At 32.2% G+C, this 27,162-nt stretch overlaps 1 protein-coding gene across 1 annotated transcript; it reads right to left on the bottom strand.

Moving 5' to 3' along the window:
• Positions 1-24,899: 24,899 nt before the first annotated feature.
• LOC134711047 (immunoglobulin G-binding protein A-like) lies at positions 24,900-26,364 on the bottom strand. The gene is made up of 2 exons (XM_063571475.1): positions 26,324-26,364; positions 24,900-25,161 (listed from the first exon to the last, which is right to left on the bottom strand). Exons 1-2 carry the CDS (start codon positions 26,362-26,364, stop codon positions 24,900-24,902), a joined length of 303 nt encoding a protein of 100 aa, XP_063427545.1.
• Positions 26,365-27,162: the final 798 nt, after the last annotated feature.

Here is a 27,162-nt window from a genome sequence, read left to right as displayed (position 1 = left end):
TAAATGTACATATTTCTTAATTGAATATTTTTCAATTAAATCATAGATTGAATTAGCACCCGGAGTATGTATCAAAAGAACCCGATTACTACGTGTTAAAATTGTCCAATTATTGTGGGCTATTAACGCAGATTTACGTAACATAACGGTCACTAGTGGCCATTTCTCGGTTTTATCTGATCGAAATGACCATTAGAGTGGTCAACAAATAATAACAATAACGGGTGATAATGAAAATATAGGAAGCAAATACATTTGGAAAAACTCTTGTCACGAATCTGAAATATAAGTGTCTTTGATGTGAATACACGCAACCAGCCTGTCATAGATTCTGGCGCAAATGTTCACGATTATTTAATAATTCTGGAATTTAAGAAGAATCAAAACAAAAAAAATTACACCAACAAAGACTTTCTTGAATTGAATAAAGAAAAAAATAAGCGATACAATATTTATATATTTTAAGTAATATGACTTGCATTATTTTAATAAGGATATATGCTAATATGTTTTAAGAAAAATCTGTATTGGATAATACAAAGTGTACAAAAATTATAACCAACTTTGATTTTTACCGAATGAACAGTATTTTTTTTTTTACAGAAGTGTACTTCTAACATTAAAAATAATGTACATTTACTTAACCATTAATAGAGTTTAAAATTGCCATTAAAGTTATTAAAATTACACATCTCAAATTTTCATAAAACATCAAAGTGCGAAAATATTATTTTAACGGTGTGTTTTCCCGCATTTCTATTTTACGGAACATTAAAACAAGCAGAGTTGGAAAAGAGGCAGTTTCGCATAATTTATCTTACCTAATATTAATATTTCATTTTGATGAATTTTCAAATAGTGTACGTGATATATGAAATGTGAAAATCATAAAGAAGTTAAATATTAAATTGTTTTATTTCTATTTTTTTTTTTTTTATTGTTTTTACTCTTTGAAAAGAGAAGAACTAAATTTTAAAGATTTTATGCATGTGTAATTCAAATAAAATTCTTTGATCAGACTAATTATTAAATTCTAATGTATGAAATAAGGTGCAGCAATGTAAAAAATTTGGACATGCATAAAATAAAGTATGTCCGTCCGTACACGTTATTTTTTTTAATATTGAGAGTGAGAAACAACTACAGATTTCCTTGATAACTGTCGCGTTGATTTTAATGTGCTGCACTGGTATATTATAATATTCCATTTTTAATCGGTAATTATTATCCAAAATACAAAGAAATATTTTGTTATTGTGTTTTATTTACTTAATACTTGGTTTTAAATTAAAGAGGACGAAATCATAAAATCTTCTTACACATAAAAGGGGACAAGGAAATTGTAGATTTTGTTCAAAAACCCCACAGGGGTAATCATTTTCCATCTTGTACAATATATAAAAGAAAATAATTATTTACCCAAATGCAAATAATACAAACTGTTGAGTTTTAGTAAACAAATAGTAAAAGTTATTATTCGATCTTTGGTGAAAAATTCAGTTGATTCAAAGTCTTTTCAAAGGGCGTTGAAAAATGTCATAAAACGATTCGGTTCGGCACTCGGCGACAATTCGCTTTTGTAAAGAGTTTATTTATTTTTCAAGTTCTCGATGTAATTTTCCCATATCTTGCTGTGTTGATGAATTAAAATTCTATTGGTTTATTCAGCATTTATTGTAAGTCCAACGCTGACTCCACTGCCTGCGGGAAACCAAGGTCGGATAGGTTTCGTTGGTTTTATGTTTACTCATCGTTTCTACAAAAAACCCTTCATGCCAAAAAGTGTTCTCCAGAATATTAAGATCAATTAAGATTTCTTTTGTATGCAATAGTCAGCTAGTGAAGTTTTAGACTACTTGTGTCACAAAAATAGTAAAGAGTAATATCAGTTCTCATTTTGAATAAGATAAAAAAAAAAAAAAATTTTTGAAACAATTTAGAAAACTTGACTTTCCAAATAAAACAAAAGTTGTTTTCAAAATACTTCCAAAATAAAACAAAAACGGGTTTCAAATGATCAGTTACAGACGTTTAAACATGTATTATACTTCTTTATATGTACTAGTATTTTTCTCATTTATATGTAATTCGAACTCACACACATACGAGCACACATACACACACCTGAATGTTTCTTTTCTCTATGCACCAAACATGTGCACACACTTTGTGGGGTTGCTCATCTTGTCGTCTTGAAATGTTAAAACGTCTTTTATCCTTGGCTATTTATTAAAACAATTTACAAATTAATATATATTTTTCTAAATTCTCGAAAACCTGATGAAAATCGTAGTAAACCCATCAAGCTACCAAGAGTAAAGATAGTCGACATTAGTGAAATAAATAAATAGATTGTTAAACTATCAAACGTCAACATCAATAACTGATCTAGTTTTAAAAAGTAGGTGTATATTAATTTTAGAAAAAAATCGGTTGTAAACGAAAAAGAAATATCCTTATAAACTATCTCCATGTTATTGGTAGATATGTACATGCGTGTAAATAAATGTGCGATAAAATAAAAAGCAAATAGTTTATATTTCATAAAAAAATAAGATTTGCTTCGTACACTATGACGAAAAAATAATATATGAAGTAAATAGTTTTGATATCAGATTGAGTGTAAAGTATAAGATTCAATAGTTTATTATAAGACTTAATTTCTCGTGTCAAAAAATATTTATATTAAATAATTGAATAATTTCATCGAGATTATTTTTTTAATAATCTTTAATTCGAACACCGATATATGCTTATTTTTTCAATAATTTTAATATTTATAGAAGAAGTGATCATTGCATTTTGTCTATATTATTCAGAATACAAGCATGATTAGATTTCTTGATGAGAAACACAGATCGAGATTTTGCATTTCATTGAATGAATTCAAAAACAGCTTAAGAAAATCCTATTTCTATATTCCTATCACGATTTTTCAGTATCTGCGTTCTATTAAAATATCATACAGCACTGTTATCATTTATAGCAAAGAGAACAAAAGACGAGGCGATTTATCGTAAAGCTTTTGTCAGTCAGAACAATGCTTTCGCTCAAGTCTTAGAAGAGTTTGATATAAAACCTTCGATGGCACGGTTCGTGCTTGCAGCAGTCTATTATTTCTAAGATATGACAATTCCTTGGGGAATACATCATTTTTAAGGATTGGGAATGTTGCCGTAATGTGTTGCATTTTATATCAATGTCCGCAACAAGTCTCTAGTCAGTCGTCAGCTCAAGACAATGATCTATTTTATGTCGAATACTTTGGTGAAACAAGACCATATCTGATTCTTTAAGAAATTATTATTGTGAGTTGTTTCTCTCATTCATTTTTCTAACAATTACTACAAGGTATAACAATGAACTTGTCTTCTAATGATGATAGGTATCACATTCATAGGGACACTGTCAGAGTTATAACACTTGTAGACACACTACCAATAAAATGGACCGTATACGAAAAAGAATGTATATATTTAAATTTTAAAGAAAACAGAACATTCTATTGATATTGATATACATAGATTGTTTAATCCCGATCTTTCGCTCATCTTGTAATCAAAACATCATTACTTGTAACTTCAAACATAGTTTGATGTTCAGGGACATATTGCATTAAATAGTTTCATACCAAATATTAAAGTTACCCATTCAAATCCTAGTATGACCTGCAATATCCATTCATAGCAATTGGTTTGCCATCAGGTATTGCAGATTTTTGTCTGCCAATCTATTGCACTAAACAGATTTGCCATCGTGTACATATTATCTATATATACTACTGATGCATGTACCGACAACCGGTAAAAGGTAGTACTATTATATATACTACTGCTTTACTGACAGCCAGTAAAAGGGTGTACTACTATGTGAAAATACTGTACTGACAGCCGGTAAGAGGTTGTACTATTATATGTACTACTGCTGTATTGACAGCCGTTAGTGTGGTGTACTATTATTTGCACTACTGCTGTACCGACAGCCGGTAATAAGTTGTACTATAATATGTACTTCTGCTGTATTGACAGCCGGTAATATTTACTACTCCTGTACTGACAGTCGTAAGTGTGGTGTACTATGATATGTACTACTGCTGTATTGCCAGCCGATAAGAGATTGTACTATTAAATGTACATTATGTACCGACAGCCGATAATAGGTTGTACTATTATATGTACTACTGCAGTATTAACAGCCGTTCCACTTTTATTTTTTGTCTATCTGATGAGTTAAGCCTTTTTCAACTGATTTTAATAGTTTGTTCTTTTGTTGTACTGTTATACCACTGTCCCAGGTTAGGGGGAGGGTTGGGATCCCGCTAACATGTTTAACCCCGCCACATTATTTATGTATGTGCCTGTCCCAAGTCAGGAGCCTGTAATTCAGTGGTTGTCGTTTGTTTATGTGTTACATATTTGTTTATCGTTCATTTTTTACAAAAATAAGGCCGTTAGTTTTCTCGCTTGAATTGTTTCACAGTCTTATCGGGTCCTTTTATAGCTGACTATATGCGGTATGGGCTTTGCTCATTGTTGAAGGTCGTACGGTGACCTATAATTGTTAATGTTTGTGTCATTTTGGTCTTTTGTGAATAGTTGTCTCATTGACAATCATACCACGTCTTCTTTTTTATATGTTAGTGTGGTGTACTATTATATGTACTACTGCTTTACTGAAAGCCGGTAAAAGGGTGTACTATTATGTGAAAACGCTGTACTGACAGCCAGTAAGATGTAGTTCTAATATGTACTACTGCTGTACTGACAGCCGGTAATATGTTTTACTATTATATGTACCACTGCTGTACTGACAGCCGGTAATAGGTTGTACCATTATATGTACATACTGTACTGACAGCCGGTTATATTATATACTATTATATGAACATGCGAGTTCGTGGTCTAGTGGTTAAGACCGATGGCTACAGTGCTGAAGGTCCCGAGTTCGATTCTCACTCGGGGTGCTAAAAATATCAGTACATTAGAAGGGTAATTTTCACCCTCTCACACACATCTCTGGTACCCAGACCGGAGTTTAAACTAGAATGGGTACGTTGGGGGCCTCGGTTGGTCAAAGTGTCCCTACTTTGACCTGGAGATCAATCTTCTGATATCTCTCTGGTTTGTCTGTTTCCACCGAGTGGCCCGGTGGTTCTCTCCGAGTACTTCGGCTTCCTCCACCACAATAACAGACTTCCCGGTGTCCTAGCACTCCCTTTGTGTTGAATTGGGTGGGGATTGTTTGTCCTTGTAAAAATAATTGTCGTATAAATATACGTTAGTGACACATCTCCATTAATCCCGTTAGGGAGTGTACATGGATGCCACTGTACCCTCGCAGCTTTCGAGGGGTTCTTCGGATATCGGAGGCATTTACCAGTACATACATACATACATACATGCTGTATCGACAGCCGGTAATAGGTTGTACTGTTATATGAACTACTGCTGTGCTGTCGGCCGGTAATATGTTGTACTATTATATGTACCACTGCTGTACTGACAGCCTGTAGTAAGTTGTAATATTATCTGTACATGCTGTACTGACAGCTGGTAATATGATGTACTGTTATATTTACTACTGGTGTACTGACAGCCGGTAGGGTGATGTTCTATTTAATGTACTACTGATGTTCTAATAGCCGGAAATATGGTGTATTATTATGTCTACTACTGGTGTACTGTCAGCCGGTTGAAGGTTTAATATTGTATGTGCTACTGCTGTTCTGACAGCCGATAATATGATATACTATAATATGTACTACAGCTGTACTGACAGTCGGTAATAGGATATACTATCATATGTAATTACTGTTGGCCAGATAGCTACTTATAGGATGTACTAGTCTATTATATGTACTACTGCTTTACTGGCAGCCGATAATATGGTGTACTGTTATATGTACTACTGCTTAACTAGCAGCCGGTAATATGGTGTACTATTATATGTTCTACTGCTTTACTGGCAGCCGTTAATATGGTGTTCTATTATATGTACTACTGTTTTACTTACAGCCGGTAATATGATGTACTATAATATGTACTTTTACTATACTGAGAGTCGGTAATAGGTTTTACTATTATATGTACTTCTGATGTACTGACATCCAGTTATAGGGTGTCCTAGTATATGTTCCACTCCTGTACGGACAGCCGGTAATATGATGGACTGCCATATGTACTACTGCTGTACTGACAGCCGGTAATAGGATGAACTATTATATGTACTACTGCTGAATTGACAGCCGGTAAAAGGTTGTTCTATTATTTGTACTACTGATGTACTGACAGCCGGTAATATATTGTACTATTATCTGTACTACTGCTTTACTGATAGCTGGTGATATGTTGTGCTATAATAGGTACTTATGCTGTACTGACAGCCGGTAATATGATGTTCTAGTATATTTACCCTTGCTTTACTGACAGCCTATAATAGCGTGTTCTATTATATGTACTACTGATGTCCTGACAGCCGGTAATATGATGTACTAGTATATTTACTACTGCTTTACTGACAGCTGATAATAGCGTGTACTATTATGTGTACTACTGTAGTGCTGACAGCTATTAATAAGGTGTACTATTAAATGTTCTACTGCTGTAGCGACAGCCGATACTAGGGTGTACAATTATATGGAGTATACCACTAACAGCCGATTATATGATATACTATAATTTGTACTACTGTTATACTGACAGCAGGAAATACGGTGTATTCTACCTTATGCTTCCTTATGTTACAAAATATGCGTTTCAATTTTCAGCATTATCTTTGTATACTCTGTGGTCATCATTTCATTATTCTAAATATATTTAAATCCAAGAACGAAATACTTGATTGGAGATTTAGTATGTATGTTGGTCTACATATTACACGAAAGTATAAAAAAAAAAGAGAATGCTATGGTAATCCACATGTCCTGTTCAGCAATATGGACATCCTGCTCCGTACGAAAAGACCTCATAAATATAGCACTTTTAAGTCGTGTGGGAATTATATAATTTAAATTTAGAGTGCTAAAATTCTAATCATCTTTAAAAGGTTTTAAAATAATACCATCTTACTTTTCCTGTCAGTAATTATAAAATTTGTGTTTTTTTATCCCGGTTTTACATCATCCAAATATTTTGCACTACAATATTACTACTGATGCTTCTTAATTAAGAAGAAAATTTCAATAATTAAACCCATTTCCAAAGCCAGTTATTAGCTGTCAAGCTCTGAAACAATCTCCTCTCACCTGTGTTTACCTGAACAGGTAATTACGAACGACGGCTAATGGAATGCTAGGTACATCATTCCGGCCGATTAATCTTCAGATCAGGTTCTCAAATCTCATTAAAATACCGCCGATATTCTCATTTACTATAAAACTGTAGGTGGGAAAGAGACTTTAATAACACATTCTTCGCATGTGATTCATGTCCAAGATTTTATATATACATAAATAAGATGCAGAGCTCAAGTGGTTTAAGCAAACATGTATTTGAAGCTAAGACAACAGACTCGAGATGAAAACAATTTCCTCCGTACAATGCAGTACAATTCAAGTCGATTTGGATCGTCGGTTATGAAAAGTTTGCTTAAATTAAGTTCACAAAATTAACTTTAAGTCATCTGATAGACACCTGTTTTAATAAGTAGCAGGCTTGAATTACTTCTTAGTTTATTTCATATATAAAAAAAAATTAGAGCCTATATTTGCTGCATGTTTAATTCGATTGAGCACCTGCATAAACCATTTCGCATGTTTATAGTGCTGTAATGCATAAATTAAAAAGGGAAATTAAATTTTAAAGGGACGTAACTCTAGTCTAATATCACGTTTAAAGTTCTTGTCGTACTTGTATAACATACCTTCTTCTTTTACATGTTATTTTCAATTCCTGTGTTGACTTGATAAATACATAAATATAGATATGTTTTATGTGCATAACTAATTTATATTTTTCGCCGGACTTTGATAAAGAAATGAAGAGCATGTAACGGATCTTTAAATTCGCTTCTTTCCTTTACTCTATGTATTCTGTAATATTTGTCGCTGCAAGCATAACAAGAAGCTACATTAACTGGAGGATTATCATCCTTAATCTTGCTTTGCGTTTAGCAATAATTGACTACTTCCTGTACATTGCACTTGGTATATCTTATTACAATCACACAAGGTGTATAATACTTCAGATTTTTAGATACCTTGTAAGTGCATGTTTCAATGTAATTATTTAATCGTCAGATTTCGTATAAATCGGATGATTTCACGAAACGAGAGAAGTAAAATTTTAAGTCTTAATTTGTCAAACGGTTAGATTCCATCAATTTTTTTCTTATTTAATAACAACGGGACACCAATGTAAAATCTAATTTAAATGGGATAACGTTAGACCTAGAGGCTATTGCGGCCTTTATTATGGCCATTGTTCCCAGATTGCTATCATAACACAGTACCCGGTTATTTAACCGACAACATTTCTGAAGTAGTCAAATCCGTGTTACATAATTTTTGAATGAAAAGGGGAGGGACATCCGGTCCGGAACAAGGTAAAAAGGGCACGTACATCAATCATTTTCTCCATAAGTCCGAAATAATCACCTGATTACGGAGGGTCTCGCCGGGCGGTGTCAATTACACACCTTCTATCATGGCGTTGACATGGCAGAACAGACATACCTGATCGATTTGAAGAACTCCCTGACAAATGCACATTATTGTAAATTCCTTATGAAAATATTCAGATCTCGTAATATGTGAAATGTTATATTCACTTTGATGTACGATAGAATTTCTTAAATTAAATTACCTGATGATTTGTTGCGTTCTAAACCAGTTCGATAATAATTATATTCTCCTAATTCAAGGAAAAATTGAATAAATAGATCCATGAACATAGAAAGGGTGACCTTGTTGATGATAAAAAAAAAGAGAAGGAGATATCATGCTTCGAATCCTGTTCGATAGCGGTTCTGGGTGCCTGAGTGAGAATCAGAGATGCAGTTTTTACAAAAAAATAAAATAAAGATCATGTCCAATATATTTCAGAAATGTTGTATTCGGACTGGAACTTTGTCCTAGTAAATGGTTAAAAATCTTGTTATTATGGAACGTTTACGATGCATATCTTCTAATATCCTTGCAAAATATAAAAGTCTGAACCCTCGATTTCGGCCTTCGATATGCCTTATTTTATATTTCATATTAGTTTCATGACGGACAACAATCATGCCAAGTTTTTGACAAATAAGAAAGGAATCTACACGCAAGCCCGAGTTGATAACCCCTATTAACCAGAACATATTATACCATAAGTATACAGTACAATTACAGACCTTAGCTAGTTCTAGCTAAGTTTATTTCTATAATTATAAATAAGGATTGGACTGATAAGACGGTCACGGTCTTTATGAGTTCCCTGAGTCCAGTCATAAATATCAGTTTCTAAATACATGTATGGATGGTATTGGGTACAAACGTAAACGAAATCATTAATCTTTCAGCATGAAATTTTTCTAAATTTTTTAACAAGGACGAAAAAAGTCTTCTTCATCTAGATTATAGTTTAATAGGAATATACATAACAGTGATGGGTCATTTATCTCATCATTGTGTCGAATTCATTTAGCCAAATGAGGTAGATATCTAATAATTATAACACAATTGGTTGTTCCTCTCATAAGAGTAATAGGTTTTGAGTATCCGTTTGAATATACCTTCACTAAATAGTCGATTACTGTTAGGAATAAATCAATACAATATCAGAAATTTATCTTATTTGCTTAGAAAATGTTTTTATTCTGTTTTAGTTTATACATTATCTCTTTTATACACCTCCAACTTCGAGTTTATGATCACCTGAAATATTACAAAACCTTACATAATTCTAGATGAGGAATATTTCAGGACCCCAAATAAATATACGGTCTAATTTATCAGCCATAAAATAATTCTGGGCTTTCATAATATTCTTCTAAGATCTCGCAAAATCTCTATATCGGTTATGATTGACTGATTGGTCGATTGATCGATTGATTGTTGATTGCTTAAAGATCACGAAGACAGAATAATACTGCATTGCCTCATTTTATTCTTAAAACGAATTGAATATCTCTCAGTTTCAAAAATGATAAAATGTGTCCTAGCTAAATACGACTGATCACCTCACATGGGGTATAACCATATAGAAGTTGTGAATCTAGGCTCTAGCCATTACACTGGTAAATCTGGAGGTATCTCAATCTTCATTTGTAAATGCCATCATATATTGGTAAATCTGACCGTATTTCAATCATAAGGATCCATATTTCCTTATTTCCATATTTCAGACATTACTTTTTATGATATTTTTAGTCTCTATAAATCGAATTAAGAGAAGAAAGCATAACAAAAATACTGAACTCCAAGGCAAATTCAAGATCTTCAGATCCCTCTAAGAGTTGTTACAAGGGTTCTTGATTAACGTGTTGATAAGCACAGTCTCTATACTCGAGGCATCGGGTGCAACGTCCTCGTTTTGATCGTGCGTGGTTGCGTACTTATACATCCTGCACAACAAATGGGACAAATTTTGGCAAGGGTTTTACTGCCTGTCAATAAAAGACCAAAGTGATCATATTTCTATTCCCATTCGCCCTTAAGGAACTTTACAGTGAAACATTTATCCGTATCTCAATAGCCATATATATATATGACCTATAATGGTTTACTTTTACAAGTTTTGACTTGGATGGAGAGTTGTCTCATCGGCACTTATATCACGTCTTCATATATCTATCATAGACTATACCCATGAAAATTGAGATACGGTTAGATTTACCACTATAATGGTGTGTCAATGACTATTGAGATAGAGACAGATTTACCACTATAATGGCTATACCGATGAAAATTGAGATACGGTCAGATTTGCCATTATAATGGTGTTTCAATGACTATTCAGATACAGATAGATTTACCACTATAATGACTTAATCCATGCAAATTTGGATACAGCCAGATTTGCCATTATAATGGTGTTTCAATGACTATTGAGGTACAGAAAGATTAACCACTATAATGACTATACCCCTGAAAATTGAGATACGGTCAGATTTACCACTGTAATGACTATATCCATGAAAATTGAGATACGGTCAGATTTACCATTATAATGGTGTGTCAATGGCAGACTATTGAGATACAGATAGATTTACCACTATAATGACTATATCTATGAAAATTAAGATACGGTCAGAAATACCATTATAATATTGTGTCAATGACTATTGAGGTACAGATATATATATACCACTATAATGGTCATTAGAATGGTGTGTCAATGACAAATAAGATACGATTAGCCTGATCAACAAGTATTTTTGAGATTTTCACTTTTTCCAATGACGTTTGAGATGCTGTCAGATTGACCCTTATAATGGTTATACCCTTTACTATTGACATATAGTTATAACCATAATAATGGTAAATTTGATGTATCATCAATTACAACAATAATTTGGGCACAAAAAAAGACATAGAAGGTGTGGTTTGCGTGCCAATGAGACAACTCTCCATCACAATTTATACAAGTAAAACATTATAGGTCAAAGTACGGTCTTCAACACGGAGCCTTGTCTCACACCGAACACCAAGCTATAAAGGACCATGCTTATTTATTTCGTAACCCCTGATACCCTTTAATGCATGTGTTTTCAGTGATGTTCTTTTGCCATGTTTGGCTTTTATTTTACAATTCATATAGACATTGTAGGCTAAATGATCTATCAGCAATATAATAATATTCTAAAATTCGGTTTCGTTTAGCACGAAAACTGACAGGAATAACTGTTCCTTTTACTTTTGACTACAGGTGTCGTTGTCACAGAGATGATCGCACCAAGACTGTTTTCTGTGTTGCCAATTACGTCAGTCCATTAGTTGTCAGAGCGATGTAAAGCTACAGTTCGGGGAGCTTAATAATCGTCTTACAAGCACTTAATTAAAATGTCTGCTACAAGTGAACGTTTTGACATTCTGTTTTCTGAAATAGTTTTATCAGATAATGGTCCAGGGTTCGCAAATTATAAAAATATGGACAGTGATTATTAAAGCCTTTCATTAAATGTCATTTCTTCAGTTATGATAAAGTCCTAATTACAGAAATCCAACAGAAGATTTTTTTCTCTTTCTAATAAATCTGTCGATAATACTTAGCAAAACACTCCGTCTTTTTCTACTTGCAAATTGTTTTTGGTATTGCCCCCTTTTGGCCACACACATAAACATCTATAACTTAAGCACATCAATTATGAATACATCACTTTAATAAATTTTGAAAATTATCACAATGAAAACTGAAACCTGCATTATCATACATTATTTTGTTTTGTCATACAACTTTGCATTAAATTGCCCAGAAAATACCTCTTTTCAAATGCAACAAGGCTGAACTAAGTTAGAAAAAGAATGGGCAGTCCATACATGAATACGAGGAGAATAAAGTAGTCTGTGTTGAATGTGATATATATTGTGTAAGCCAATTTAACATTAAATGATTGCCTTTAAAATTGGATGATTTAAATGATATAATCCAAATTATTTTTCATTTAGGTTAGGAGGGTAGCATGAAATTGTGAATTAATTCTGTAATAGAGCAATCATATTTATTCCCAGACATTCAATATTTTGGCATTTTTATGACATGTTTAGATAATATTTTGGAATTTAATTAAAAGAGGGAAAAAAGGATTTTGGAATTTATGAGCTATTTTGGAGGAAAATGTCAAATAAAAATAAACCGAATTAAAACAAACTTTATATGAATTGGTTAAAGTCAAGAAACAAAACCTCATGGTAAATTTCGATAACTTTGGGGTGAAATTTGTTAAATTGAATTCAAATATTTGAACAAAACAAGGTCCATGTAAATGGCTTTTTGTGAGGTGTTAAAATCTTCATATAAGTAATTTTACCATAGACAAAAACCCACTTAATAGACTTTTTGACATTAAATTGTAGTATTTTATTTGCCAGTCTGAGCTGTAATTTTCTTTTAGACTCCAAACAATTGTTTTATTCAATTTAAACAAGTGTGTTACAGAAGTGATACATTTAAATAAGAATGACAGAAAAATTTCATCAGATGAGCGCTATATGGGAAGATTTTATGAGGTATAGATTTCTAAAAACTGATAAATAAACATTTTTTTTCATTTAAGTTTTTATCTTTCTACACTATCCCTTCAGTTAATATCGTGTTAGAAATTGAGGAAATTTCACATGCTTGCATTTCCAATCGTTCATTTATCATTTATAACATGAATTCTAGTTCTGTGGAAGTGATTAATTATGGATCACTTAGAACTAACGGTAAACATAAACTAAAAAGCCAAGATCAGAAAATAGATAATAATTAGTGCGAGATCAGATTACTTACAAACGTAGATATGTCATCTCTGTTCTATTGTTTTGGCACCAGTCACTATTTTTATTTGCAAACAAATGAAATAAAATACCGTAATCAAGATGAGACAACTCTAAGAGATCTTTATCTCAGTGGGTAAGCGGGAAAAATCTTTTGTTTTAAAATATTTTACCTTTAAAGTCACGAGATGATATACTTGTGGTAATTGGACTTTGTGTATCTATACTTTTTAAAGTTTTAACTTGAATTTTCAATTGTTACAGACCTGGCACGAATGATTAAGACATAGATAAACAATTTTAAAATCCTTTGTTAAAAGTTTCAAAATTTAACCAGAGATAACTATAGATTGGCCATGTTAATAGAAAGGTTGTTTTTATCACTGCACGCTCTTGTATTTCTATCTTTTTCGACACAAATTCAGTAAGAAATTTTGGTATTTAAGTGTTTTTTTGAAGACTTGCATCACATAAATTTCAACCGTCTGTAAACATTTAAGCAAATAAAGCAAAACATCTACAACATAGTATGACACGATTGACACGATTGACAACAGTAAAGAGAGAAACAGAGGGGGAAATCCGATTAAGAAATGATTTGTTTTATCCGATTTTCACACTTCCATCCAATGCTCATTTCCATTTTGCTATACCTGTTGATTTGTGAAATTATTTTAATATATGACCATATTAGACACCTGCGAGCATCACTTTGATGTGTTGCCCCGTCTGGAAAAGCATTCTGGCGTTAATAAATAGCGGAAATAAATTCACCTTTTATGTATGTGGTTGAAATTCAAATTTTGGTACTCCTCAAAAATATTGTGTTCTAATGCTTTCATTAATCACCAGTCTGTCAGCCATCCTCAAGAAAATGACCTATGAGAAATGAAATACCCATTACACGGTCCCGTGTTCCGAGAAATATCCCAATAAAATTCTACCTGAAGATCATTTAATGATTTTAGTATTAATCGAGGGTGTTGCTGTTCGAAGGTGAATTTAGGGAAAAGTTCATAGTCAAATACCACAAAAAGTAATTAGCAAACTTAATATATTTCGACAGATATGGCTATTATTTTTTATGAAACGTGACTACTAAAAAGATTCAACAAGTAGTCTTGTACTTGTCATCGTGGTTAGAGCCTTGTTTTGTAACCTCTGGGATTTTTTGTATAGTGGGAAAAGCTGGGTTAGTCCAAAATTGAAACCAATTAAACATGGCATCAAACAAATTGATCACCTGGGCCTAACCTGTAAGACCATGTACTATGATATCTCTATTGATTTCAAGTAGTTAAAAACAATTCCCTTTGTAGGATGGCTTACCAAGGGAATTGGCTACAAATAATTTGTTCGCGACATCGTTAATTTTTCATTCTTTTTCCCTGTCCCTAGATATCTTCTTTTTACCATGTCATTCAATTCCTTTGTACTTTATCAATAGAATTTCAATTGCAACAGATAAATAGAAGCAATGGAACTATTCTTCTGAGCAATTAAAGGAACATATACCAGTTGTTTGTAAATCGTAGTTAACTTTACATTATGAGAAATTAAACAGAAAGTCATTAAATATTAATATTTTTTGTAGTTGAACAATAACAAACATTGAAACAGGATTCTATCAGACTCAATAAAACTAGACCGTTTAACTCGTAAAATCCATTGCTTCATTAAGTTAAAAGTCAACCTTATTCTTCATGATTTATTCGCTTATTTTTTTAATAATCCTTGACAAATCTATTCTGTTTTATGACCCTTTATAAGAAGATGTATGTTAAGATTTCAAAATATCCAATCATTCGTAGCAGCAGAGAGTTAATCTAGCTTTACATAAAAAAAGATACCAAATGTTTTCATTCTAAAACAAACACCATGTTATAAAGTTACAGAAGTGCATTCTATTATCTATGAAATGAGATAATAACAAAAATACCAAACTCCAAGGAAATTCAAAACGACCAAACTCCAAGGAAATTCAAAACGACCAAACTCTAAGGAAATATAAAACGACCAAACTCTAAGGAAATATAAAACGACCAAATTCTAAGGAAATTCAAAACGACCAAACTCCAAGGAAATTCAAAACGACCAAACTCCAAGGAAATATAAAACGACCAAACTCCAAGGAAATACAAAACGACCAAACTCAAAGGAAATATAAAACGACTAAACTCAAAGGAAATTCAAAACGACCAAACTCAAAGGAAGTGCCTTTTCAATTGGCAAAAATAACTGTCTATTCCTGTTTTGGGACATTTTTGAATTGACAATTTCTCTGATTTTTGTGAATTTCAGTGTAAAACAAGTCTTGTTATAAACTCTTTATGATAGGGGCTAATTTGGGTAGATAAATATATTATGCATTATGAATGCATTACTGTAAAAATGAAGAGATTTTGTTTGATTGTCAATGAGAATACTGTCTTGTGCTGTTTGAACTTTTTGAGGCATTCCGCCTTTGGCATGTTATAATAGTTATCAAAGGTACCAGGATTATAACCTCTACTAGGATGTTTTTAACGAAATAAACAATTTTTAGCCAATCGCCATCACCCCTCTAGGAGATCTGTGTGTTTTAAATGTTTTTTTCCAAAACATTTTAGGTCGAAATACTTGACCGCCATCCGCCTTTGTTTATGTTAAAATGGTTTGAGTTTTTAAGTGATATGCTATGGACACAGAATTTCCGATTTATTTATTTGAAATTGTTGTTGTTGAGATGGATAATTTTTTATTTTTTTTTATACAGTGTGATTTCATATAATTTCAAATATGATCAAGAAACTGCCGAACTATGGGACGACATCTTACATTAATATCTGATATTTTTTGTTAACTTTATTTTGGAGACAACACACGCATATTTGAATTCTCTTAACACAACCAATAGATGATTACACCTTGGCAAATGGATAATACTTGTCTGCTTGATAAGTTACACGAATTTCAACAGGCTATTTATATGATCATCAGTTATCCAGTGAAACAAACTTTCAAGTAAACCAGTCTAGCAGATGTTTGAAATTCTCGATAGAAATTCTACTTTCTATTTATTAAGTTAATATTTTTTTTAACTTTTTTTCAACCAAATATTTTATAAATGGCTGAATATATGTGTTTTAACTACTAAAATTCAGTTCCACATACTCTTGATATATTTTAAATTAAAAAAAACTCCTAGAGATCGCTCAATAACATACATGTTTCCTTTTCAAATAAGTATGGTAAGCTAGACTTTATATATTTACAAAATACTACCTCACCTCTCACCTATCCTCTTCATGCCGGTCGGCATTTAAGGCCCCCAAAATACAAAATATACTAATAGTAAATTAGAGCGAACAGTGTAAAAATCTGATTGTATTTGTTATGATGCAAGGAAATATTTGTGTTATATAGATAGGCGTGTAGTCTTCAATTGAAAGACATCGTGTGCGTTTACAATGGTTTTTAAAATCGACCTGTGGTAATTAGTTTGACAATTACCAAAAGAAAACCTCACAATTACAAAAATCTAGATTACTCAAATAATTGCCTTCTCCAATTAATCATAATTTCCTGTCTGATAAGGAACCTTCATAATAACTTTACTCTTAGGACAGCATAATTACCCAATGTCATACATAAAAATATAATTCAGTTTTCAAAATTCCATCGATAGGCCTAATTACATGTTATAATTTTTTAATTAGAAAATTTCTACTTGTTTAGCTTGTTAAGTTTTGTTTTTAAAGATAACTTGTGAAATTTCTAGTCTTGGATAAACTACTGTAGCCTCTAATAATTTAGAAGTCTGTTATTTCAGCATCAAATCCACCAGTCTATTAGACCAATCATTGAATTTAGTTATGGTTACATCCGTAGATAAGGTTTTGTTAACTTAAGGAATCGGTATGGTTATGATAGGAACGAAATGTGTCATACTTTTCATTTCATAGACTGATTTCAGCCCTGTAATATATGTTTTTATCAAAAGTTATTTTAGACATTGATATCCATTAAATTAAAGTAGAAAAGCAACAAAACCTTCGATTTGGAACGCTGAGCTCACTTCATATCATTTAACAAAGGTGTGCTCTTTCATCTGGTGCATTTTCACTGAAACGACTTTAAATACTATATAATTTATTTAAAAAGCAGTATTTAGACGAAAATATATAGTCTGAATAAAAGGCAGATTTCATTCAACATGTTACATATCAACGTCTTTATTATTCCCCCACAAAAGGTATTTTGATACTATCTTGTACTCTTACATTAGAAACCCCTTTTATAAATCCGAACGACCCACTGACCCACTGTTTCTTTACAATAGCTGTGTATTTCGTTCTTTTTAATAGTTTTCTGTGGTATTTCATTCATAACTTCTTAACACTCTATTATTGTGAAAGTTTCTATGTATTTATTGTTAACTTTTGCGACCATTTCAAGCCTATTAGAGGGAATGAATTGATCTCTCCGTTATAAAATTTAACAATAGTAAATGATTACACCACTGGATTAATGGTTGAATTACAGATAACATATACATTTTAGTAGGCATTTAACACCAAAACAATTTACAGACTTAAATTTTAGTTTATACTAGTATATGTGTACTATGAACATCTTTAAATAAGGTTTATCTATATAGTCTGCTTGTATTTACTAATTTGTTTAAGGTGTTCGATCTGAAAATCGGCTTTACGTATAGTGGCTTATACCCGCATCAGTGGTCCCTGGTGTATAATTGTCTCATTGGTAATCATACCACATACCATTAGAATATTTTAAACGAATATCTAAACTTAAGAAAATAGAGTTTTATAAACTGAGCACTTTTTCAAGGAAGTAATGTAAAGTTTGTCTAGTTGAAACTTAACAATTTTTGAATACTAGTATATGATTATGGTAAAAACTTCCTGTTTCTGGTTGATATATGCGACCTGAATACTCAAAAGACGATATAGTGCAAAGGAAGGCTTGGACTATTATATATACATCAATGTTTTCTTCAAGTGTATAATTATCGTTTTGAAGACCAGTACCAAAGTTAATATGCACAGACTTTGGTACAGAAACTCAAATTCTCCGTTACATGCTTTGGAGTCTTTGAATAGTAAATTGAGGTGTTCCCTGCGGGAATAGGCTAGACGATTTTTGACAGTAACTAAGATTATGCAAGACAGTGAAAAATGATTAATTAAACTCATGATTTTTTGCTAAATGACCTGGTAATATCAGATTTGTATCATTAGAACATAGATATACGAATACCGTTATTAGTTCGGGGGAAAAGGATGTTGCCATCGTCGATCGAAAAAGAAAAAAAAACTAATATTGTATGCATGATTTGTCCGATTTTTTCCCCACATCAACATGGCGATTACGAAACAATATCGTTATTGTTTTATTGATAAAATGAATGTTGTTTGAAACTATATATTTCAAATTGATTCACCATTATAATTGGTTTCCTGAAAAATTAATGATTCACTTTGGAAGCCATCAATGGAAACTGTAAATTATAAATAAGTTTTATTTTTGAACCGTTTGAATGTTTCACATAAACCAAATGGAGTTTGAAGTGTCTAAAACAATACCTTCCCTTTTTTATGACATTTCTTCCCCTATTTAAATGAGTAGATATAAGAAATAGGACAAATCAACTCAGGAATATCCAGATCGGTAACTGAAAAAAAACCCAAGACAGTGTTTATATTTTCTCTACGAATATAACCATCAATATAATGATTTGATTTTGTATGGAAAAGATGACCGGTACAGAACTTTACATTCATTTTCTGTGAAAAATACTATAATCAATCATTGGTTTTCTACTTATATAAAATAAGAATTTGAGCGGAAATTTAATTTTTGATAAAAATTTAATTTTGTCTTCTCTTTCTCTTGGATCATTGTTCTCTCTTATTCTTGTATCAATGGGTTCTCTTTTTCTTAGATTATTGTCATCTGTTATTCTGGATTATTGTCATCTCTTATTCTTGGATTATTGTCTTCTCTTATTCTGGATCATTGTCATCTCTTATTCTTGGATGATTGCCTTCTCTAATTCTGGATCATTGTCTTCTCTTACTCTTGGATCATTGTCATCTCTTATTCTGGCTCATTGTCTTCTCTTATTCTTGGATCATTGCCTTCTCTAATTTTGGATCATTGTCTTCTCTTATTCTTGGATCATTGTCATCTCTAATTCTGGATCATTGTCATCTCTTATGCTTGGATTATTGTCTTCTCTTATTCTGGATCATTGTCATCTCTTATTCTTGGATCATTGCCTTCTCTAATTCTGGATCATTGTCTTCTCTTACTCTTGGATCATTGTCATCTCTTATTCTGGATTATTGTCATCTCTTATTCTTGGATTATTGTATTGTCTAATACTGGATCATTGTCATCTCTTATTCTTGGATCATTGTCATCTCTAATTCTGGATCATTGTCATCTCTTATTCTTGGATCATTGCCTTCTCATATTCTTGGATCATTGTCTTCTCTTATTCTTAGATTATTGTCATCTCTTATTCTTAGATTATTGTCATCTCGTATTCTTGGATCAATGTCTTCTCTCATGCTTGGATCATTTTCTTCTCAATTCTTGGATCATTGTCTTCTCTTATTCTTGGATTATTGTCTTCTCTTATTCTTAGATTATTGACATCTCTTATTCTTGGATCATTTTCTTCTCTTATTCTTGGATCATTTTCTTCTCTTATTCTTGGATCATTGTCTTCTCTTATTCTGGATCATTGTCTTCTCTTACTCTGGACTATTGTCTTCTCTTATTCTGGCTCATTGTCTTCTCTTATTCTTGAATCATTTTCTTCTCTTATTCTGGATCATTGTCTAATCATTGTCTTCTCTTATTCTTAGATTATTGTTCTCTCTTATTCTTGTATCAATGGGTTCTCTTTTTCTTAGATTATTGCCATCTGCTATTCTGGATTATTGTCATCTCTTATTCTTGGATTATTGTCTTCTCTTATTCTGGATCATTGTCATCTCTTATTCTTGAATAATTGCCTTCTCTAATTCTGGATCATTGTCTTCTCTTACTCTTGGATCATTGTCATCTCTCATTCCGGCTCATGGTCTTCTCTTATTCTTGGATCATTGCCTTCTCTAATTTTGGATCATTGTCTTCTCTTATTCTTGGATCATTGTCATCTCTAATTCTGGATCATTGTCATCTCTTATTCTTGGATTATTGTCTTCTCTTATTCTGGATCATTGTCATCTCTTATTCTTGGATCATTGCCTTCTCTAATTCTGGATCATTGTCTTCTCTTACTCTTGGATCATTGTCATCTCTTATTCTGGATTATTGTCATCTCTTATTCTTGGATTATTGTCTTCTCTAATACTGGATCATTGTCATCTCTTATTCTTGGATCATTATCATCTCTTATTCTGGATCATTGTCATCTCTTATTCTTGGATCATTGCCTTCTCATATTCTTGGATCAGTGTCTTCTCTTATTCTTAGATTATTGTCATCTCTTATTCTTAGATTATTGTCATCTCGTATTCTTGGATCAATGTCTTCTCTTATGCTTGGATCATTTTCTTCTCAATTCTTGGATCATTGTCTTCTCTTATTCTTGGATTATTGTCTTCTCTTATTCTTAGATTATTGACATCTCTTATTCTTGGATCATTTTCTTCTCTTATTCTTGGATCATTTTCTTCTCTTATTCTTGGATCATTGTCTTCTCTTATTCTGGATCATTGTCTTCTCTTACTCTGGACTATTGTCTTCTCTTATTCTGGCTCATTGTCTTCTCTTATTCTTGAATCATTTTCTTCTCTTATTCTGGATCATTGTCTAATCATTGTCTTCTCTTATTCTTAGATTATTGTTCTCTCTTATTCTTGTATCAATGGGTTCTCTTTTTCTTAGATTATTGCCATCTGCTATTCTGGATTATTGTCATCTCTTATTCTTGGATTATTGTCTTCTCTTATTCTGGATCATTGTCATCTCTTATTCTTGAATAATTGCCTTCTCTAATTCTGGATCATTGTCTTCTCTTACTCTTGGATCATTGTCATCTCTCATTCCGGCTCATGGTCTTCTCTTATTCTTGGATCATTGCCTTCTCTAATTTTGGATCATTGTCTTCTCTTATTCTTGGATCATTGTCATCTCTAATTCTGGATCATTGTCATCTCTTATTCTTGGATTATTGTCTTCTCTTATTCTGGATCATTGTCATCTCTTATTCTTGGATCATTGCCTTCTCTAATTCTGGATCATTGTCTTCTCTTACTCTTGGATCATTGTCATCTCTTATTCTGGATTATTGTCATCTCTTATTCTTGGATTATTGTCTTCTCTAATACTGGATCATTGTCATCTCTTATTCTTGGATCATTGTCATCTCTAATTCTGGATCATTGTCATCTCTTATTCTTGGATCATTGCCTTCTCATATTCTTGGATCAGTGTCTTCTCTTATTCTTAGATTATTGTCATCTCTTATTCTTAGATTATTGTCATCTCGTATTCTTGGATCAATGTCTTCTCTTATGCTTGGATCATTTTCTTCTCAATTCTTGGATCATTGTCTTCTCTTATTCTTGGATTATTGTCTTCTCTTATTCTTAGATTATTGACATCTCTTATTCTTGGATCATTTTCTTCTCTTATTCTTGGATCATTTTCTTCTCTTATTCTTGGATCATTGTCTTCTCTTATTCTGGATCATTGTCTTCTCTTACTCTGGACTATTGTCTTCTCTTATTCTGGCTCATTGTCTTCTCTTATTCTTGAATCATTTTCTTCTCTTATTCTGGATCATTGTCTAATCATTGTCTTCTCTTATTCTTAGATTATTGTCATCTCGTATTCTTGGATCATTGTCTTCTCTTATGCTTGGATCATTTTCTTCTCAATTCTTGGATCATTGTCTTCTCGTATTCCTGGATTATTGTCTTCTCTTATTCTTAGGTTATTGACATCTCTTATTCTTGGATCATTTTCTTCTCTTATTCTTGAATCATTTTCTGTTCTTATTCTTGGATCATTGTCTTCTTTTATTCTGGATCATTGTCTTCTCTTATTCTGGATCATTGTCTTCTCTTATTCTTGAATCATTTTTGAAACAAAATATGGATGCTGTGGTTCCATTTATCGGTAACATCATTAACACTTCGCTTGAACAATCAGTAGTGCCTTCAACATTTAAAGAGGCGCTAGTAAGACCTTTGTTAAAAAAACCTGGACTTGATAAGGAATTGTTTCGGAATTATAGACCAGTATCTAATCTTCCTTTCATCTCAAAATTGTCGGAAAAAGTAGTGGATAAACGTCTTGATCAGCATCTTGACAACTACAGGCTTCGTGATCCTTTACAATCAGCGTATAGGCCACATCATTCAACTGAGACAGCCCTGCTTCGTGTTAACCATGATATCGTGGAAGCACTAGATGGACAATTATCAATGGTGTTGGTATTACTTGATCTTTCAGCAGCATTCGATGTGATCGATCATTCAACATTGTTTCAACGGCTCGAACATTCGTATGGGATAACTGGAAAAGCATTAAATTGGATTCGTTCTTATCTTACCAACAGGAACCAGCGAGTCGTTATAGGGTCGGATAGATCAAACGCCAGTCATCTGCCCTTCGGAGTTCCGCAAGGTTCAGTTCTCGGACCAAAATTGTATTGTCTTTTTTCGAGACCAATTGGAAATATATGCCGTCGTCATGGTTTCAGATTTCACTGCTATGCAGATGACACACAGGTCTACATGACAATCAAACCGCTCGATGACTGGAACAACTACGTTAAAAGACTTGAATTGTGTTTGGAAGAAATTGGCTTTTGGATGTCAAACAATCTGTTGAAACTAAACCAGGATAAAACGGAACTGATCGTCTTTTCATCGAAACATCAGTCGAAGAACATGCCTGTTTTCCAACTTAAAGTAGGTGAAAATGTCATCAATAGTGTCACATCGGTACGTAATCTTGGTGTTTATTTTGACAGCCGTCTTACCATGGAAAAACAAGTTGCGTCTATCGTAAAATCGTGTAATTACCATCTGTGCAACATTGGACGAATCCGACATTTCATCTCTACGGATGCTTGTAAAACTCTGGTTAATTCCCTTGTAACTTCCAGACTTGACTACGCAAATAGTCTACTCTTCGGCGTTAACAAGTGTCAAATTGAAAGGTTACAGAGAGTTCAGAACACTGGAGCCCGTCTTGTTACGAAAACTAGGAAAAGAGAACACATTACACCTATTCTCGCTGGACTGCACTGGCTCCCTGTTGAATTCCGGCCAAAGTTCAAAATCCTTGTCTATACGTACACGGCACTGCAAGGAACTGCACCGGACTATATACAGGAACTATTACATCTCCAAACAACAACTAGGGCACTACGATCAGAGGGCAGCCTTAGACTCGAACTGCCACATGTCCGAACAAAAACGTACGGTGAAAGACAATTTAATCGTGCTGCCGCTACCCTATGGAACAATCTACCTGTACAAATTCGTCACTCTAAATCTGTTCAGTGTTTTAAAAAACAATTGAAGACATATTTTTACAGACTTGCGTTTAATAAGCTGTTATCTTAATTCTTATTCTTTTTATTTGAAAATGTGCTGTGATTTTTGTTTTTTGTTTTCTTCGTACAATTTTTATTCTAGCAAAAGTTTTCATGACCATTTCAATTATTTATTATAATCTTTCTGCTAAATTTTTAATATATTTTCGTTTTCTATGTTTTAATTTTTTTTGTATTTTTTTTTTTTTTTTGTACTTATTATTGATTTTAATTCTATAATTTTGCTATCAATATAATTATTTATGTTCATATATCTTTCATATATACGTTTTTAGTTCTTTTAAACATAACATTTTTTTATTCCATTTTGTTTTGTGGTTAACTTATTATAGTTTTATCATGTATATATATATGTAAAGCGCCTTAGAGTGATTTTATTGTTATATAGGGCGCTATAGAAATTTTTACTATTATTATTATTATTATTATCTCTTATTCTGGACCATTGTCTAATCATTTTCTTCTCTTATTCTTGGATTATTGTCTTCTTTTATTCTTAGATTATTGTCATCTCTAATTCTGGATCATTGTCTTCTCTAATTCTGGATCATTGTCTTCTCTAATTCTGGATCATTGTCTTCTCTTATTCTGGATCATTGTCTTCTCTTATTCTGGATCATTGTCTTCTCTTATTCTTTGATTATTGTCTTCTCTTATTCTTAGATTATTGTCTTCTCTTATTCTTGGATCATTGTCTTCTCTTATACTTAAATTATTGTCTTCTCTTATTCTTGGATCATTGTCTTCTCTTATTCTTGGATCATTGTCTTCTCTTATACTCAGATTATTGTCTTCTCTTATTCTGGATCGTTGTCTTCTTTTATTCTTGGATCATTGTCTTTTCGTATTCTGGATCATTGTCTTCTCTTATTCTTGGATCACTATTCTCTCTTATTCTTAAATCACTGTCTTCTCTTATTCTGGATCATTGTCTTCTCTTATTCTTTGATTATTGTCTTCTCTTATTCTTAGATTATTGTCTTCTCTTATTCTTGGATCATTGTCTTCTCTTATACTTAAATTATTGTCTTCTCTTATTCTTGGATCATTGTCTTCTCTTATTTTTGGATCATTGTCTTCTCTTATTCTTGGATCATTGTCTTCTCTTATACTCAGATTATTGTCTTCTCTTATTCTTGGATCACTTTTCTCTCTTATTCTTAAATCACTGTCTTCTCTTATTCATGGATCGTTGTCTTCGTGTAATTTTTGATCATTGTTTTCTCTTATACTTGGATCACTGTCTTCTCTTATTCTTGGAAAATTTTCTTCTCTTATTCTGGATCATTGTCTTCTCTTTCTCTTGGATCATTGTCCTTTCTTATTCTTGGATCATTGTCTTCTCTTACTCTTGGATCAGGGTATTCTTTTATTCTCGGATCCTCTAGTCATTTGTTACATGTTAAGAAATACTGATGTTAAAACCTCAACTTCGAGGATAATATTGTAAAAAATGTGATTGTAGGTTGATATATTAGTAACATTGAGACAACACCTTGTACTTTATCAATTAACTTAAAGATGGAAATATTAAAATATTACCACTTTAATATATATTTGCAAATAAATGCCATTAAAGTTGTGTAGAATGCAACAACCATGAAATTACAAACTGATAGCTGCATCATTATTGTTCTTACATATTGAGAGAAAAAAAATATAGTATATAGTTAAGCTATAAAATACATTTAGCTATCCATGTGTGTTTTATATATGTTTAAATGTCAATAAATTCAAGGTTTGCATGCTTCTATGGTATAATTAATGTTTTGGAACCTGAGCCGCGATGTTATCTCTCTGTATTATATCTGTATATCGTTCTTCATCAGTGCTTTAGTAAATTTCTCACGCTTATCCTCGATTGACGTGGACACCTACCAATTCCTCGGAATATCCGTTTTAGCGGGGGACCAATGTATAAGTCCTAGGTTTTACAGTACAGTCTCCTGCACCCAGCCAATATTACTTAATGACCCGATTTTTCACCGCTGTGTATTATAAACTATACTCGTTCACGTGTCTCCGACATATATGAGGAAGATATTGAATTAATTAAATCTATCAATATATATTACATTAATGCATTTGTTTTAATAACTTTTTCTATATTATAGATTGTCACATGTCTACAGAAATTTCTTAAAATTAATTTTATTCCCGAATTTCTAACCCGTTGCCTATATTTAGTATATATATCATATCATACATTATAAAATTACAGCTTCAAGAAAGATTTTTAATATCTAATCCCTGTGTGAATAAAAAGAAAGCTTTCCGTGTTGCAGATATTTGGAAATCATAATTCTCTACTTCCTTCTAACTTTTAAGAAATGATATACTTGTGGGCTCGGGGAACTCTTCCTGTCGTATCGTTTACCATAATTAACATACAGTTACTACGTATCATCACCAACAGTTCACATGTTCACTACCCGGACTCCCATAATTTTAAGATATGCCAATCAGAAAATGACTAGACTGAAATCAAGTTACAGCTATTCAGCTTGACACCAAAATTTTATGGAATGAGGGTGTAAATGGGTTTTATTTAACTAAATTCGTGTTAAAATGTATAATTGACTAATTCCATTCTAAACGACACAAATGTCCATTCTTTTAAATAAAATACGATGATATACATATGTTTTGTGTTAGATGTGGTAAGAAAACAGAGGCAATGAGGTCGTATCTAACCGATATCAAATAGACCAAGTTAAATCATATAACTTCCGTATAAACATTTTTGGATCACATATGACTATTTTAGGGTCTATTAGATATGACATTGTCGCTTAATAGTTTATTTTACATTTCTTGTAAGTTTCTTCTGATTGTCTATGTAGTTAAAAATACAACGAATTAGATTATCTTGTATCTTCTTGTAATCGCCATCTCCTCTTATTTATCGACTTTTTTTATATTTGTTCTTAATCGAACAAAAATTATATAATAACATAAAGTTATTAGGCTTGTATTTAAATGTATCAACATATGAACACAAACAGTAAACAAATTTGATATACAGTATATGAATTCATAGTGCATTTTGAGGTTACCTTTGTCTTTATTCTGCCGAGTCATATACAATAACAGTGCAGATACTTTCGCATGGTTTTAGGTGTTTAACGGATGCAATGTTGTTTCATCATTAAACAAGATATATGATATGAAAAAGTAA

This window comes from Mytilus trossulus, chromosome 3 (genome assembly GCF_036588685.1).
Source record: "Mytilus trossulus isolate FHL-02 chromosome 3, PNRI_Mtr1.1.1.hap1, whole genome shotgun sequence".
NCBI lineage: Eukaryota > Metazoa > Mollusca > Bivalvia > Mytilida > Mytilidae > Mytilus > Mytilus trossulus.
Note: the sequence above shows the minus strand (reverse complement) of the source record. Positions and strands in the feature narration are given on the sequence as shown.

Bases quoted from the DNA above. Each gene is read 5' to 3' on its own strand.
- LOC134711047 (XM_063571475.1), bottom strand. From the start codon at position 26,364: ATGGTAAACGATACGACAGGAAGAGTTCCCCGAGCCCACAA. The intron at 25,162-26,323 runs GTATATCATTTC...TCCATGAATAAG, and splicing joins AGAGTTCCCCGAGCCCACAA to AGAAGACAGTGATTTAAGAA.